Source organism: Salvelinus namaycush, chromosome 19, assembly GCF_016432855.1.
Source record: "Salvelinus namaycush isolate Seneca chromosome 19, SaNama_1.0, whole genome shotgun sequence".
Lineage (NCBI taxonomy): Eukaryota > Metazoa > Chordata > Actinopteri > Salmoniformes > Salmonidae > Salvelinus > Salvelinus namaycush.
The window spans coordinates 139,634-155,831 of NC_052325.1; the positions used below are offsets into that span (position 1 = coordinate 139,634).

At 40.3% G+C, this 16,198-nt stretch overlaps 1 protein-coding gene across 4 annotated transcripts; it reads right to left on the reverse strand.

The window, feature by feature from the left end:
• Positions 1-846: 846 nt before the first annotated feature.
• On the reverse strand, positions 847-15,637 carry LOC120064048 (histamine N-methyltransferase-like). 4 transcript variants are annotated; one of them, XM_039014362.1, is made up of 7 exons: positions 15,509-15,637; positions 13,568-13,707; positions 13,421-13,473; positions 12,924-13,031; positions 11,089-11,219; positions 4,863-4,956; positions 847-1,437 (listed from the first exon to the last, which is right to left on the reverse strand). In XM_039014362.1, exons 2-7 carry the CDS (start codon positions 13,696-13,698, stop codon positions 1,085-1,087), a joined length of 870 nt encoding a protein of 289 aa, XP_038870290.1. In that variant the 5' UTR covers positions 13,699-13,707; positions 15,509-15,637; the 3' UTR covers positions 847-1,084. The 4 variants fall into 4 exon arrangements, with proteins under 4 accessions (XP_038870290.1, XP_038870288.1, XP_038870289.1 ...); XM_039014360.1 differs by lacking the exon at positions 15,509-15,637 and adding an exon at positions 13,865-13,999; XM_039014361.1 differs by lacking the exon at positions 15,509-15,637 and adding an exon at positions 13,846-13,982.
• Positions 15,638-16,198: the final 561 nt, after the last annotated feature.

Consider the following 16,198-nt stretch of genomic DNA (forward strand, 5'->3'; position numbering starts at 1 on the left):
TCTGGACTAATGGCTCCATCTACTGGCCTGCTATCTGGACTAATGGCTCCATCTACTGACCTGCTATCTGGACTAATGGCTCCATCTACTGACCTGCTATCTGGACTAATGGCTCCATCTACTGACCTGCTATCTGGACTAATGGCTCCATCTACTGGCCTGCTATCTGGACTAATGGCTCCATCTACTGACCTGCTATCTGGACTAATGGCTCCATCTACTGACCTGCTATCTGGACTAATGGCTCCATCTACTGACCTGCTATCTGGACTAATGGCTCCATCTACTGGCCTGCTATCTGGACTAATGGCTCCATCTACTGACCTGCTATCTGGACTAATGGCTCCATCTACTGACCTGCTATCTGTACTAATGGCTCCATCTACTGACCTGCTATCTGGACTAATGACTCCATCTACTGACCTGCTATCTGGACTAATGACTCCATCTACTGACCTGCTTTCTGATCTACTGACCTGTATATGAAACAAATGGCTCCATCTGCTGACCTGCTATCTAGACTAATGACTCCATCTACTGACCTGCTATCTGGACTAATGAATCCATCTACTGACCTGCTATCTCGACTAATGGCTCCATTTACTGATCTGCTATGTGGACTAATGGCTCCATCTACTGACCTGCTGTTCCCCGGCTGCCGAAGACAAGGATGTCGATTAAGGCAGCCCCTCGCACTTCTCTGATTCAGATTGGTTAAGTTTAATGTTGAAGGCATTCAGTTGTACAACTGACTAGGTATCTTCCTTTACCTTGCTATGTGGACTAATGGCTCCATCTACTGGCCTTGGCATGTATCTGATATTTGTAACAAAATAGAGCATGATATTTGAAAGAATGAGAGGACATGTTTTATTGAAAACACTGAAAAACAATTTGGTTTGAAGATAGAAAGGCAACATGTTGTATTGCAGAAGATATATAGGTATAGGCTTTGCTACATAGTGCACTATAGCCACTTAGCCAGGTGACAATAAATGAACATAGACAAACTCAGAGCCATATACTGTGTACAGTAGATCTCTTCGTATGACTCTGGGCACTCTCATTAAACACCACACATGGTTCAGGAGTAAACCAGGAGACAACTCAAGCTGCAGTCGAACAGTATCCTGCCCTCTTTCTCTGTGCTGCATCGGTTCCGGAGAAGGTCCAGGATGCTTGCTCTAAGGTCAGGGGTCAGAGACTGGTGGAAGTGGTCCTGGTCTGTCATGAAGTCCAGCAGCAGCTCTCCCATCTCATCCCCATTAGTGAAGCAGTCTGTGATGTCCAGGGTGTTCGGGATGAGGTGCTCGTCATACTTAAGCCCCAGCCACTCCAGATGAACCTTGATGTCTCCAGCAGACAGGTAGTCAGAGATGGACTTGGTGCAGAGCTCTTTCCTGTGGGTCTTCCACAGGGTTTCCCAGCCACTGCCAGCTGGAAATAGTATGATAGAGAACAGTGAAATAATGGAGGATATATTTGAATATTTATAACCATCTGTACAAACCCCAGGACATTGGTATACATCTGCAACCAATACTATAGGTGACTACCCTGCTAAAGAGTCTGTAGCCCATGTTACTGTATTGTATATTATACATTGTTACTGTACTGTATATTATACATTATATGTTACTGTACTGTATATAATACATTATATTACTGTACTGTATATACATTATACGTTACTGTACTGTATATTATACATTATATGTTACTGTACTGTATATAATACATTATATTACTGTACTGTATATACATTATACGTTACTGTACTGCCTGTTATACATTAGATGTTACTGTATAATGAATTATATGTTACTGTACATTATACATTATATAATAATGCACTGTACATTATATATCACATGTTACTGTACATTATATATCACATGTTACTGTACATTATATATCACATGTTACTGTACATTATATATCACATGTTACTGTACATTATATATCACATGTTACTGTACATTATATATCACATGTTACTGTACATTATATATCACATGTTACCGTACATTATATATCACATGTTACCGTACATTATATATCACATGTTACCGTACATTATATATCACATGTTACCGTACATTATATATCACATGTTACCGTACATTATATATCACATGTTACCGTACATTATATATCACATGTTACCGTACATTATATATCACATGTTACCGTACATTATATATCACATGTTACCGTACATTATATATCACATGTTACCGTACATTATATATCACATCACATGTTACCGTACATTATATATCACATGTTACCGTACATTATATATCACATGTTACCGTACATTATATATCACATGTTACCGTACATTATATATCACATGTTACCGTACATTATATATCACATGTTACCGTACATTATATATCACATGTTACCGTACATTATATATCACATGTTACCGTACATTATATATCACATGTTACCGTACATTATATATCACATGTTACTGTACATTATATAATAATGCACTGTACATTATATATCACATGTTACTGTACATTATATATCACATGTTACTGTACATTATATATCACATGTTACTGTACATTATATATCACATGTTACTGTACATTATATATCACATGTTACTGTACATTATATATCACATGTTACTGTACATTATATATCACATGTTACTGTACATTATATATCACATGTTACTGTACATTATATAATAATGCACTGTACATTATATATCACATGTTACTGTACATTATATATCACATGTTACTGTACATTATATAATAATGCACTGTACATTATATATCACATGTTACTGTACATTATATATCACATGTTACTGTACATTATATATCACATGTTACTGTACATTATATATCACATGTTACTGTACATTATATATCACATGTTACTGTACATTATATAATAATGCACTGTACATTATATATCACATGTTACTGTACATTATATATCACATGTTACTGTACATTATATATCACATGTTACTGTACATTATATATCACATGTTACTGTACATTATATATCACATGTTACTGTACATTATATAATAATGCACTGTACATTATATATCACATGTTACTGTACATTATATATCACATGTTACTGTACATTATATATCACATGTTACTGTACATTATATATCACATGTTACTGTACATTATATATCACATGTTACTGTACATTATATATCACATGTTACTGTACATTATATATCACATGTTACTGTACATTATACGCTTTATGTTAATGTGCTGTATATTATACATATGTTACAGTATATTATACATTATGTTACTGTATTGTATAGGGTACATTAAATGTTACTGTATATTATACATTATATGTTACTGTACTGTATATTATACATATGTTACATTATGTCATTGTACTGTATAGTGTGTATTATATGTTACTGTACATTAAACATATGTTACTTTACTGTGTATTATATATTGTTACTGTACTGTGTATTATACATTATGTTACTGTACTGTATATTATACATTATGTTACTTTACTGTGTATTATATATTGTTACTGTACTGTGTATTATACATTATGTTACTGTACTGTATATTATACATTGTTACTTTACTGTGTATTATACATTGTTACTGAATATTATACAATATACAGTGCATCCGCAAAGTATAGACCCCTTGACTTTTTCCACATTTTGTTAAGTTAAGTTATTAGAAAATCGTTTTTTTCCCTTTTTCCTTACACATCTTTGCAAATCTATTAAAAAAAAAAACTGAAATATCACATTTCCTTAAGTGTTCAGACCCTTTAGTCAGTACTTTGTTGAAGTACCTTTGGCAGCAATTACATCCTCGAGTCTTCTTGAGTCGTATTCATTATTTGTATTTTTATTTTACCTTTATTTAACTAGGCAAGTCAGTTAAGAACAAATTCTTATATTCAATGACAGCCTAGGAACAGTTAACTGCCATGTTCAGGGGCAGAACGACAGATTTGTACCTTGTCAGCTCGGGGATTCAATCTTGCAACCTTTCGGTTACTAGTCCAACACTCTAACCACTAGGCTAGCTGCCGCCCCATATATATGTTATAATAATATATATGTTACTCATTATACATGATATGTTGCTGTACTGTATAGAATATGTTACTGTACTGTAAATTTTTGAATTATATGTTATTGTACTGTATATTATATTTGATATGTTGCTGTACTGTATATTATATTTGATATGTTACTGTACTGTAACTGTACTGTACTGTACAGATATGTTACTGTACTGTACTGATAATTGAAATGCATTCCAGGTGATTACCTCATGAAGCTGGTTGAGAGAATGCCAAGAGTGCCATCAAGGCAAAGGGTGGCTACTTCGAAGAATCTCAAATATAAAATATATTTTGATTTGTTTAACACTTTTCTGGTTACTACATGATTCCATATGTGTTATTTCATAGTTTTGATGGCTTCTCTATTATTTTACAATGTAGAAAATAGTAAAAATTAAGAAAAACCCTGGAATGAGTAGGTGTGTTCAAACTTTTGACTGGTACTGTATATTATACATTATATGTTACTGTATAATATACATTATATCTTACTCTACTGTATATTATACATGTTAATGTCTACTATACATTATATGTTACTGTACTGTATAATATATATATTATATGTTACTGTACTGTATATTATATGCTACTATACTGTGTATTATACATTATATGTTACTGCACTGTATAATATATATATATTATATGCTACTATACTGTGTATTATACATGATATGTTACCATACTTTATATTATACATTATATGTTACTGTATATTATACAGTGTGTTACTGAACTGGTATACTAACCTGCTTCATGAACTATGAGCAGTTTGCTGTTTTCCTTCAGAAGATTGTGGAAGAACTTGATGGTTCCTGGGTAGTCATCTACGTAGTAGAGCATCTATGGGGTTGAATAGGGATGTATGTGAGGTTGAGGATGGAAGAGAAATACTGTTATCACTTAGACTAGCGGCCAATTCTCTCACTTTCAGATATTTTAAAAGGAAATCATCTCCCACATATCTCCATTTTTAAAACAAACCATAGAAAGTTGCAATTTCAGTTTAATCAGAAAAGACAGAATAAATACAATATATATGTGGTTAAACTCAAATATACTAATGGATCAAAGAAAGTTATTGGTTGTACTAGATTTTAATACAACACATAGTGTTAGGTTGGTTAAACTCAAATATACTAATTGATTAAAAAAAGGTATACTCTTTGTAAATTATATCATAAATACCATTTGGTGGAGTTGTCATACATGCAGCTAACTAAAACATATGGAAATGTCTACTCTACCTGAAATTACAACCAACTAATTGCAGCTTTACCGCAAAAATGAGGAAAAGTGGAAGGGGAAAAAGTAAGGAACTTGTCTGTCAGCCCTGCATGAAAGACCATAATTGGTTAAAGACAATTGTGATAAATAAAAAAGTATACCAGTTTCATTTAAGGACAAAAAAATTGACAGCCGTGCCATATAGATTGCAAAATAGTTGGGAAGAGATTTTTGACGTACCGATTCCATTGCACCCTAACCCTAACCCACATGGTTTATGAACTGATGCACAAAACGACGCCGGATTCAAAACTTAGAAAGATATGGCAAATAGAAATCAAACCGGATGGACATCATAAATCAAATCAAATGTTATTTGTCACGTGCCGAATAAAACAGGTGTTACAGTGAAATGCTTACTTACAAGTCCTTAACCAACAATGTAGTTTTAAGAAAATACCTTCCCCAAAAAGTAAGAGATAAGAAAAACAAATAATTAAAGAGCAGCAGTAAATAGCAATAGCGGGGCTATATTCAGGGGGTACCGGTACAGAGTCAATATACAGGGGGTACCGGTACAGAGTCAATGAGCGGGGGCACCGATGTCGAGGTAATTGATGTAATTATGTACATGTCGGTAGAGTTATTAAAGTGGCTATGCATAGATAATAACAGAGAGTAGCAGTATGGCTTGGTGGTAGACGCTGTTTAGAAGCCTCATGGACCTAGACTTGGTGCTCCGGTACCGCTTGCCATGCGGTAGTAGAGAGAACAGTCTATGACTGGGGTGACTGGAGTCTTTGACAATTTTCTGGGCCTTCCTCTGACACCGCCTGGTATAGAGGTCCTGGATGGCATGAAGCTTGACCCCGGTGATATACTGGGCCGTACGCACTCCCCTCTGTAGCGCCTTGCGGTCGTAGGCCGAGCAGTTGCCATACCAGGCAGTGATGCAACCCGTCAGGATGCTCTCGATGGTGCAGCTGTAAAACCTTTTGAGGATCTGAGGACCCATGCCAAATCTTTTCAGTCTCCCGAGACGGAATAGGTTTCGCTATGCCCTCTTCATGACTGTCTTGGTGTGCTTGGACCATGTTAGTTTGTTGGTGATGTGGATGCCAAGGAACTTGAAGCTCTCAGCTTAGTCCAATACAGCCCCGTCGATGAGAATGGGGGCGTGCTCGGTCCTCCTTTTCCTGTGGTCTATGATCATCTCCTTTGTCTTGATCACATTGAGGGAGAGGTTGTTGTCCTGGCACCACACGGTCAGGTCTCTGACCTCCTCCGTGTCTCATCGTTGTTGGTGAACAGGCCTACCACTGTTGTGTCATCGGCAAACTTAACGATGGTGTTGGAGTCGTGCCTGGCTGTGCAGTCATGAGTGAACAGGGAGTACAGGAGAGGACTGATTACGCACCCCTGAGGGGCCCGCGTGTTGAGAATCAGTGTGGCGGATGTGTTGTTACCTACCCTTACCACCTGGGGGCGGCCCATCAGGAAGTCCAGGATCCAGTTGCAGAGGGAGGTGTTTAGTCCCAGGGTCCTTAGCTTAGTGATGTGCTTTGAGGGCATTATGGTGTTGAACGCTGAGCTGTAGTCAATGAATAGCATTCTCACATAGATGTTCCTTTTGTCCAGGTGTGAAAAGGCAGTGTGGAGTGCAATAGAGATTGCATCATCTGTGGATCTGTTGGGGCGGTATGCAAATTGGAGTGGGTCCAGGGTCTCTGGGATAATGTTTGTGATGTGAGCAATGACCAGCCTTTCAAAGCACTTCATGGCTACAGACGTGAGTGCTACGGGTTGGTAGTCATTTAGGCAGGGTACCTTTGTGTTCTTGGGCACAGGGACTATGGTGGTCTGCTTGAAACATGTTGGTATTACAGACTCGGTCAGGGAGAGGTTAAAAATGTCAGTGAAGACACTTCCCAGTTGGTCAGCACATGCTCAGAGTACACGTCCTGGTAATCCGTCTGGCCCAGCGGCCTTGTGAATGTTGACCTGTTTAACTTGTTTGGGATAGGGGGCAGCATTTTCACGTTTGGATGAAAAGCGTGCCCAGAGTAAACTGCCTGCTACTCAGTCCCAGTTGCTAATATATGCATAATATTAGTAGATTTGGATAGAAAACACTCTGAAGTTTCTAAAACTGTTTGGAAGATGTCTGAGTATAACAGAACTCATATGGCAGGCAAAAACCTGAGAAAAATCCAACCACGAAGTGGGAAATCTGAGGTTTGTAGTTTTTCAACTCTTGGCCTATCGAATACACAGTGTCTATGGGGTCATATTGCACTTTCTAAGGCTTCCACTAGATGTCAACAGTCTTTAGAACATTGTTTGATGCTTCTACTGTGAAGTGGTGGCGAATGAGAATGAGAGGGGATTGAGTAAGGTCTCTCCCAGAGTGCCACGAGCTGACCATGCGCGTTCATTTTAGAGTTAGCTTGAGTTCTATTGCATTTCTGAAGACAAAGGAATTCTCCGGTTGGAACAATATTGAAGATTTATGTTAAAAACCTCCTAAAGATTGATTCTATTCTTCGTTTGACATGTTTCTACGGAATGTAACGGAACTTTTTGGCTTTTCGTCTGCTCCTAGTGATCGCGCCTCATATTTGGAATACTGGGCTAAACGCGCTAACAAAAAGGAGGTGTTTGGACATAAATTATGAACTTTATCAAACAGTGCATTCTGATGAAGATCATCAAAGGTAAGTGAATATTTATAATGTTATTCTGACTTCTGTTGACTTCAAAACATGGCGGATATCTTTATGGCTTATTTGGGCTCTGAGCACTGTACTCAGATTATAGCATGGTGTGCTTTTTCCGTAAAGTTTTTTTGAAATCTGACACAGCGGTTGCATTAAGGAGAAGTATATCTTTAATTCTGTGAATAACACTTGTATCTTTTATCAATGTTTATTATGAGTATTTCTGTAAATTGATGTGGCTCTGTGCAAATTCACGGGATGTTTTGGAGGCAAAGCCAAATGTAAACTGATGTTTTTGGATATAAATATGAACTTGATCGAACAAAACATAAATGTATTGTGTAACATGTTGTCCCGGGAGTGTCATCTGATGAAGAATATCAAAGGTTAGTGATTCATTTTATCCCTATTTCTGCTTTTTGTGACTCCTCTCTTTGGTTGGAAAATCGCTGTATGCTTTCTGTGACTAGTTGCTGACCTAACATAATGATATGTTCTGCTTTTGCCGAAAAAGCCTTTTTGAAATCGGACACTGTGGTTGTATTAACGAGAAAATGGTGTCTAATACTTGTATGTTTGAGAAATTTGAATTATGAGATTTCTGTTGATTGAATTTTGCGCCCTGGAATTTCATTGGCTGTTGGCGAGGGGGTTCCGCTAGACAGGTTACTGTCTAGGTTTTACTCACATCGGCTGCGGAGAGTGTGATCACACAGTCGTCCAGAACAGCTGATGCTCTCATGCATGTTTTAGTGTTACTTGCCTCGAAGCGAGCATAGAAGTTATTTAGCTCGTCTGGTAGACTTGTGTCACTGGGCAGCTCGCGGCTGTGCTTCCCTTTGTAGTCTGTAATAGTTTGCAAGCCCTGCCACATCTGACGAGCGTCGAAGCTGGTGTAGTATGATTAGATCTTAGTCCTGTATTGATGCTTTGCCTGTTTGATGGTTCATCGGAGGGCATAGCGGGATTTCTTATAAGCTTCCGGGTTAGAGTCCCGCTCCTTGAAAGGGGAAGCTCTACCCTTCAGCTCAGTGCGAATGTTGCCTGTAATCCAATCCTGTGGGGACGACGGCATCAATGCACTTATTGATGAAGCCAATGACTGATGTGTTGTACTCCTGAATGCCATCGGAAGAATCCCAGAATATTTTCCAGTCTGTGCTAGCAAAACAGTCCTGTAAGCTTAGCATCTGCTTCATCTGACCACTTTTTTAATGACCGAGTCACTGGTGCTTCCTGCTTAAATCTTTGCTTGTAAGCAGGAATAAGGATAGAATTATGGTCAGATTTGCCAAATGGAGGGCGAGGCAGAGCTTTGAAAGCGTCTCTGTGTGTGGAGTAAAAGTGGTCTAGAGTTTTTTTCCCCTCTGGTTGCACTTTTAACATGCTGATAGAAATTATATAAAACTGATTTAAGTTTCCCTCCATTAAAGTCCCAGGCCACTAGGAGCTCCACCTCTGGATGAGCGTTTTCCTGTTTGCTTATGGCAGAATACAGCTCATTGAGTGCGGTCTTAGTGCCAGCATCGGTCTGTGGTGGTATGTAGACAGCTACGAAAAATACAGATGAAAACTCTCTAGGTAGATAGTGTGGTCTACAGTTTATCTTGAGATATTCTTCCTCAGGGGAGCAAAACCTCGAGACTTCCTTAGATATTGTGCACCAGCTGTTGTTTACAAATATACATAGCCCGCCGCCCCGTGTCTTACCAGAGGCTGCCGATAGAGTGTCTAACCCGCCAGCAGTATGTTGTTAATGTCGTCGTTCAGTCACAACTCGGGGAAACATAAGATATTACAGTTTTTAATGTCTAATTGGTAGGATATATATTACACCATGAGATGTTAATCATGAAACATACAACCCCCGCCCTTCTTCTTTCCGGAGAGATGTTTATTCCTGTCAGTGCTACGCACAAAGAATCCAGGTGGCTGTACCGACTCCAACGTCATATCCCGAGAAAGCCATGTTTCCGTGAAACAGAGTATGTTACAATCCCTGATGTCTCTCTAGAAAGAAACTCTTGCCCTGATTTCATCGAGCTTGTTATCTAGAGACTGGACATTAGCGAGTAATATACTCAGAAGCGGTGGGTGGTGTGCGCACTTCCGAAGTCTGACCAGAAGACCACTCCGTCTACCTCTTCTCTGGCAGCGTTGTTTTGGCTCAGCCTCTGGAATCAGTTCAAATGCCCTGGGTAGTTCGGACAAAGGATCCTCTCCGGGAAAGTCGTATTTCTGGTTGTAGTGCTGGTAAGTTGACGCCGCTCTGATATCTAATAGTTCTTCCCGGCTGTATGCAATAGCACTTAAGATTTTCTGGGCTAGCAATGTAAGAAATAATACACAAAAAAACAAAATACTAAGGACTAGAAGCGAGGCAGCCCTCTGTCGGCGCCATTGTTGACTGGTTAAGATCACTGGGGTATTTCCACAGCAACTTCAAGCCTTTCACCTGAATCATGTGTATTAACTAAAGCCGTTTACCTGAATAATTTGTATATAGTCAAGCCGTTTACCTGAATCATGTGTATATAGTCAAGCCTTTTACCTGAATCATGTGAATATAGTCAAGCCTTTTACCTGAATCATGTGAATATAGTCAAGCCGTTTACCTGAATCATGTGAATATAGTCAAGCCTTTTACCTGAATCGTGTGAATATAGTCAAGCCTTTTACCTGAATCGTGTGTATATAGTCAAGCCGTTTACATGAATAATTTGTTTATAGTCAAGCCGTTTACCTGAATCATGTGAATATAGTCAAGCCTTTTACCTGAATCATGTGTATATAGTCAAGCCTTTTACCTGAATCCTGTGAATATAGTCAAGCCTTTTACCTGAATCATGTGAATATAGTCAAGCCTTTTACCTGAATCATGTGAATATAGTCAAGCCTTTTACCTGAATCATGTGAATATAGTCAAGCCTTTTACCTGAATCATGTGAATATAGTCAAGCCTTTTACCTGAATCATGTGAATATAGTCAAGCCTTTTACCTGAATCATGTGAATATAGTCAAGCCTTTTACCTGAATCATGTGAATGAAGTCAAATCTTTTGATCTCTCTTTTGTCTTTGACCTGTTTCTCATATTCTCCACACGTCATGGTGTGCCAAGAGAACGGGATCTTCTGAAGGCTGGGAGTCTTTTTCACTAACGCTACAAAACAGTTACAAGACAAACAGGCAAAACATCTAGTGAGAGTATTTGATCAAAGTCATGATGATTAAATACACAGACTCTGTATGGTATCACAATAACTCCTGGAACAGATGACAATGCAGACGTGAATCTGTAGCTCTTTGACCTGTAGCTCTTTGACCTGTAGCTCTTTGACCTGTAGCTCATTGACCTCAATCAATCAATCAATTTTATTTTATATAGCCCTTCGTACATCAGCTAATATCTCGAAGTGCTGTACAGAAACCCAGCCTAAAACCCCAAACAGCTAGTAATGCAGGTGTAGAAGCACGGTGGCTAGGAAAAACTCCCTAGAAAGGCCAAAACCTAGGAAGAAACCTAGAGAGGAACCAGGCTATGAGGGGTGGCCAGTCCTCTTCTGGCTGTGCCGGGTGGAGATTATAACAGAACTATGCCAAGATGTTCAAAAATGTTCATAAGTGACAAGCATGGTCAAATAATAATCATGAATAATTTTCAGTTGGCTTTTCATAGCCGATCATTAAGAGTTGAAAACAGCAGGTCTGGGACAGGTGGCGGTTCCATAACCGCAGGCAGAACAGCTGAAACTGGAATAGCAGCAAGGCCAGGCGGACTGGGGACAGCAAGGAGTCACCACGGGCGGCAGTCCCGACGCATGGTCCTAGGGCCCAGGTCCTCCGAGAGAAAGAAAGAGAGAAGGAGAAAATTAGAGAGAGCCAAGATTTTCAAAATGTTCATAAATGACAAGCATGGTCAAATAATAATCAGGAATAAATCTCAGTTGGCTTTTCATAGCCGATCATTAAGAGTTGAAAACAGCAGGTCTGGGACAGGTAGGGGTTTCGTAACCGCAGGCAGAACAGTTGAAACTGGAATAGCAGCAAGGCCAGGCGGACTGGGGACAGCAAGGTGTCAGCATGCCCGGTAGTCCTGACGTATGGTCCTAGGGCTCAGGTTCTCAGAGAGAAAGAGAGAACGAGAGAATTAGAGAGAGCATACTTAAATTCACACAGGACACTGGATAAGACAGGAGAAGTACTCCAGGTATAACCAACTGACCCTAGCCCCCCGACACATAAACTACTGCAGCATAAATACTGGAGGCTGAGACAGGAGCGGTCAGGAGACACTGTGGCCCCATCCGAAGAAACCCCCGGACAGGGCCAAACAGGAAGGATATAACCCCACCCACTTTGCCAAAGCACAGCCCCCGCACCACTAGAGGGATATCCTCAACCACCAACTTACAATCCTGAGACAAGGCCGAGTATAGCCCACAAAGGTCTCCACCACAGCACAAACCAAGGGGGGGCGCCAACCCAGACAGGAAGATCACGTCAGTAACTCAACCCACTCAAGTGACGCACCCCTCCTAGGGACGGCATGAAAGAGCACCAGCAAGCCAGTGACTCAGCCCCTGTAACAGGGTTAGAGGCAGAGAATCCCAGTGGAGAGAGGGGAACCGGCCTGGCAGAGACAGCAAGGGCGGTTCGTTGCTCCAGAGCCTTTCCGTTCACCTTCACACTCCTGGGCCAGACTACACTCTACACTCTACACTTTGACCTGTAGCTCTTTGACCTGTAGCTCTTTGACCTGTAGCTCTTTGACCTGTAGCTCTTTGAGAATCAGGTCTCCCTTACAAAAGAGACACCAATCTCAATGTGACGTCCCTGTATAAATAAATGTGAAATAAATCAGTACCTTTGAAATTGTCAGTGAGTTGGATGCTGGGTTCCACTATGTCTGCAGTAAGAGGGGTGGCTGGCAGTTTAGACTGTAGAATAGACAGGATGTGGGCATCCAACTCCCCTGAAATACCATAATACTTTAACTAGACCATAGCATTATAACCATGACGCCATAATCAGTCCACCGCAGGACACGCTCGTAGAACGTGCTGCAAAATCAACAATTCCCTGCATATTATGTGAGGGCTTGCACATTTGACCAATCACTGCTCTATTACCACAACACTGTCAAATCACAGCAATATTACCATATAAAACTGGAGGGACTGTATTTACATTTACATTTAAGTCATTTAGCAGACGCTCTTATCCAGAGCGACTTACAAATTGGATACTGTATAATTCTATACTAGTATTACTAGGACTATATAGATTGTCACTGTAGTGGTATAAATCTGGAGAAACAGTTGAGTATTAATAGATGAGGGCAACTCAGATTAATTTACGTACCGCCACCACTTCCAACACCTAGAACATCCATTTTGGATTTCCCCTCTCCAATTCTACAGAAATCAAAAGAGAACATTTTACTGTAAATATATCCCAGATGATCTTTAGTAATGTACTAACCAAACTAGATGAGTTATAAATCATTACCTGGTGAACTCTCCAGGGAGAACCTTGTCAACATACTCAAGGATGGCTTTGTGTTCCTCCGAGTGTTTCAAGTAAAACTGGAACCCCTGAACATAACGGCCCTCGTACCCCGCTGGATTCACAGTGTTCATGGCTGCAGCCTGTTGATGTAAAGACCAACTGACATTAACATTAGTATGCAGTTAGCATCAACATAGAATACTGTTATTTTAAGTTCTATGTGTCACAATTCAACATATTTCATATAAATCGTCAAGATCAATCAGTTGAGAAAGTACCGTGAGAAGCATTGATGACCTTGCTGTAGTGTACAGAGAAATGAGAAGCCTCTCCTGAGTAGACCTGAAAGCCCTCCCTCGCTCCCTCTGGCAGGGTGGACTCTGTCCCCAATAATATAACTAGACAGACTGTCTGTATGCACAGTACTGGTCTGTTCATAGTCCATGCAGCTGTGCTGTCACATTCCATTCCCATCCAGTCTATGAGTCAAATATCCATGGATCCATTTCCAGAACCAAATCAAAGTGCCCGAAGCACAACCTCTCTCAAGGTGAATCCATCTTTCAACCACATCTACATTAATTATTTCTTTCTTTTTCCAACAAACAATCATTTCACACACTGAAAGGCTATGTTAAGCTTCTTGAAGGACACAAGGAATGGATTGAGAACAAATGCATTGCCTTATTTTAGCTGACATGTTATACTATACATAAACTATACTTTACAGTGGCAAGTCTCTCAGACTTACGGCTCTATTCAACCTGTATTGCTGAAGCGTTACAGATGGCGTGATAGAAATGAAAAGGTCATTTCAGATTGAACCAATATATGCAGCATTCACCGTGAATGTAGTCTCTGCTAATGTGGGGACATTGCCTTTACATTTCAATCACGCTGTAACCCTGAATGCTGCTGCTACTCTCTGTTCATCATATATGCATAGTCACTTTAACAATATCTACATGTACATACTACCTCAATCAGCCTGACTAACCGGTGTCTGTATGTGGCCTCGCTACTGTATATAGCCTGTCTTTTTACTGTTGTTTTATTTCTTTACTTACCTATTGTTCACCAAATACCTTTTTTGCACTATTGGTTAGAGCCTGTAAGTAAGCATTTCACTGTAAGGTCTACATCTGTTGTATTCAGCGCACGTGACAAATAAACTTTGATTTGACTTATGCAATACGTATTGAGTAGAGCCCATACTCCCCTATTGTACTCCTCTGCCTTTGGCTGGCATCCAAACATGCTTCCTATTGGATGGATCCAGACTGTTTCAAAGGGCATCCTTAGTCCCCATTATCAATTCACTCTCTTTTCACAGCGCTCTGTGAACCTCTTTCCCCCATAGAGGGAATCCAGCACTGCTAACAGCTAACTAAGGAATAGCTGTGTATTAATGTGAGCAGTGCATTGTGCTGACAGACTACGAACACACAGATCTCTTAGGATTTACATGTTGCTCTTCAAATAGGAGACATCTGAACATTGTATCTAGACAATAGATATCTACGTTTTAAACATGGAAGGATAAAAGAGCTGCCTGTACAGTGTTATATAAGCATGACTTTGATACCTGTGACCTGTGGCCCAGATAGAACTGGTAGACTAATGCAGAGGTTTTCCTGAGTATGAAATTCATTAAAGACTACTAATCATCTTTATTAATTACAGTGCAGGTATATTATGTACATAAATACATATACTGAACAAAAATATAAACGCAACATTCAACAATTTCAATGATTTTACTGAGTTACAGTTCATATAAGGAAATCAGTCAACTGACATTAATTAATTATAACTTAATCTATGGACTTCACATGACTGGGAATATAGATATGCATGTGTTGGTCATAGATACCTTGTAAACAAGGTAGGGGCGTGGATTAGAAAACATGCATAAACAGGGCATAGGTTAGATATACTTACAATATGTCACCTATTCAACAGCACTGCCCCAGAGACTCCAACCACAGCTGACGTGTTTCAAAACTGCCCCAGAGACTCCAACCACAGCTGACGTGTTTCAGCACTGCCCCAGAGACTCCAACCACAGCTGACGTGTTACAGCACTGCCCCAGAGACTCCAAACACGGCTGACGTGTTACAGCACTGCCCCAGAGACTCCAACCACAGCTGACGTGTTACAGCACTGCCCCAGAGACTCCAAACACGGCTGACGTGTTACAGCACTGCCCCAGAGACTCCAAACACGGCTGACGTGTTACAGCACTGCCCCAGAGACTCCAACCACGGCTGACGTGTTACAGCACTGCCCCAGAGACTCCAAACACGGCTGACGTGTTACAGCACTGCCCCAGAGACTCCAACCACAGCTGACGTGTTACAGCACTGCCCCAGAGACTCCAACCACAGCTGACGTGTTACAGCACTGCCCCAGAGACTCCAACCACAGCTGACGTGTTACAGCACTGCCCCAGAGACTCCAACCACAGCTGACGTGTTACAGCACTGGCCCAGAGACTCCAACCACAGCTGACGTGTTACAGCACTGCCCCAGAGACTCCAACCACAGCTGACATGTTACAGCACTGCCCCAGAGACTCCAACCACAGCTGACATGTTACAGCACTGCCCCAGAGACTCCAACCACAGCTG

Excerpts from the sequence above, each read along its gene's own strand:
- LOC120064048 (XM_039014361.1), bottom strand. Across the intron at positions 13,032-13,420 it reads AGGTGTTGGAAGTGGTGGCG|GGGAGTTGGATGCCCACATC; the intron begins GTACGTAAATTA and ends ATGGTATTTCAG. Across the intron at positions 11,220-12,923 it reads ACTCACTGACAATTTCAAAG|CGTTAGTGAAAAAGACTCCC; the intron begins GTACTGATTTAT and ends ACTGTTTTGTAG.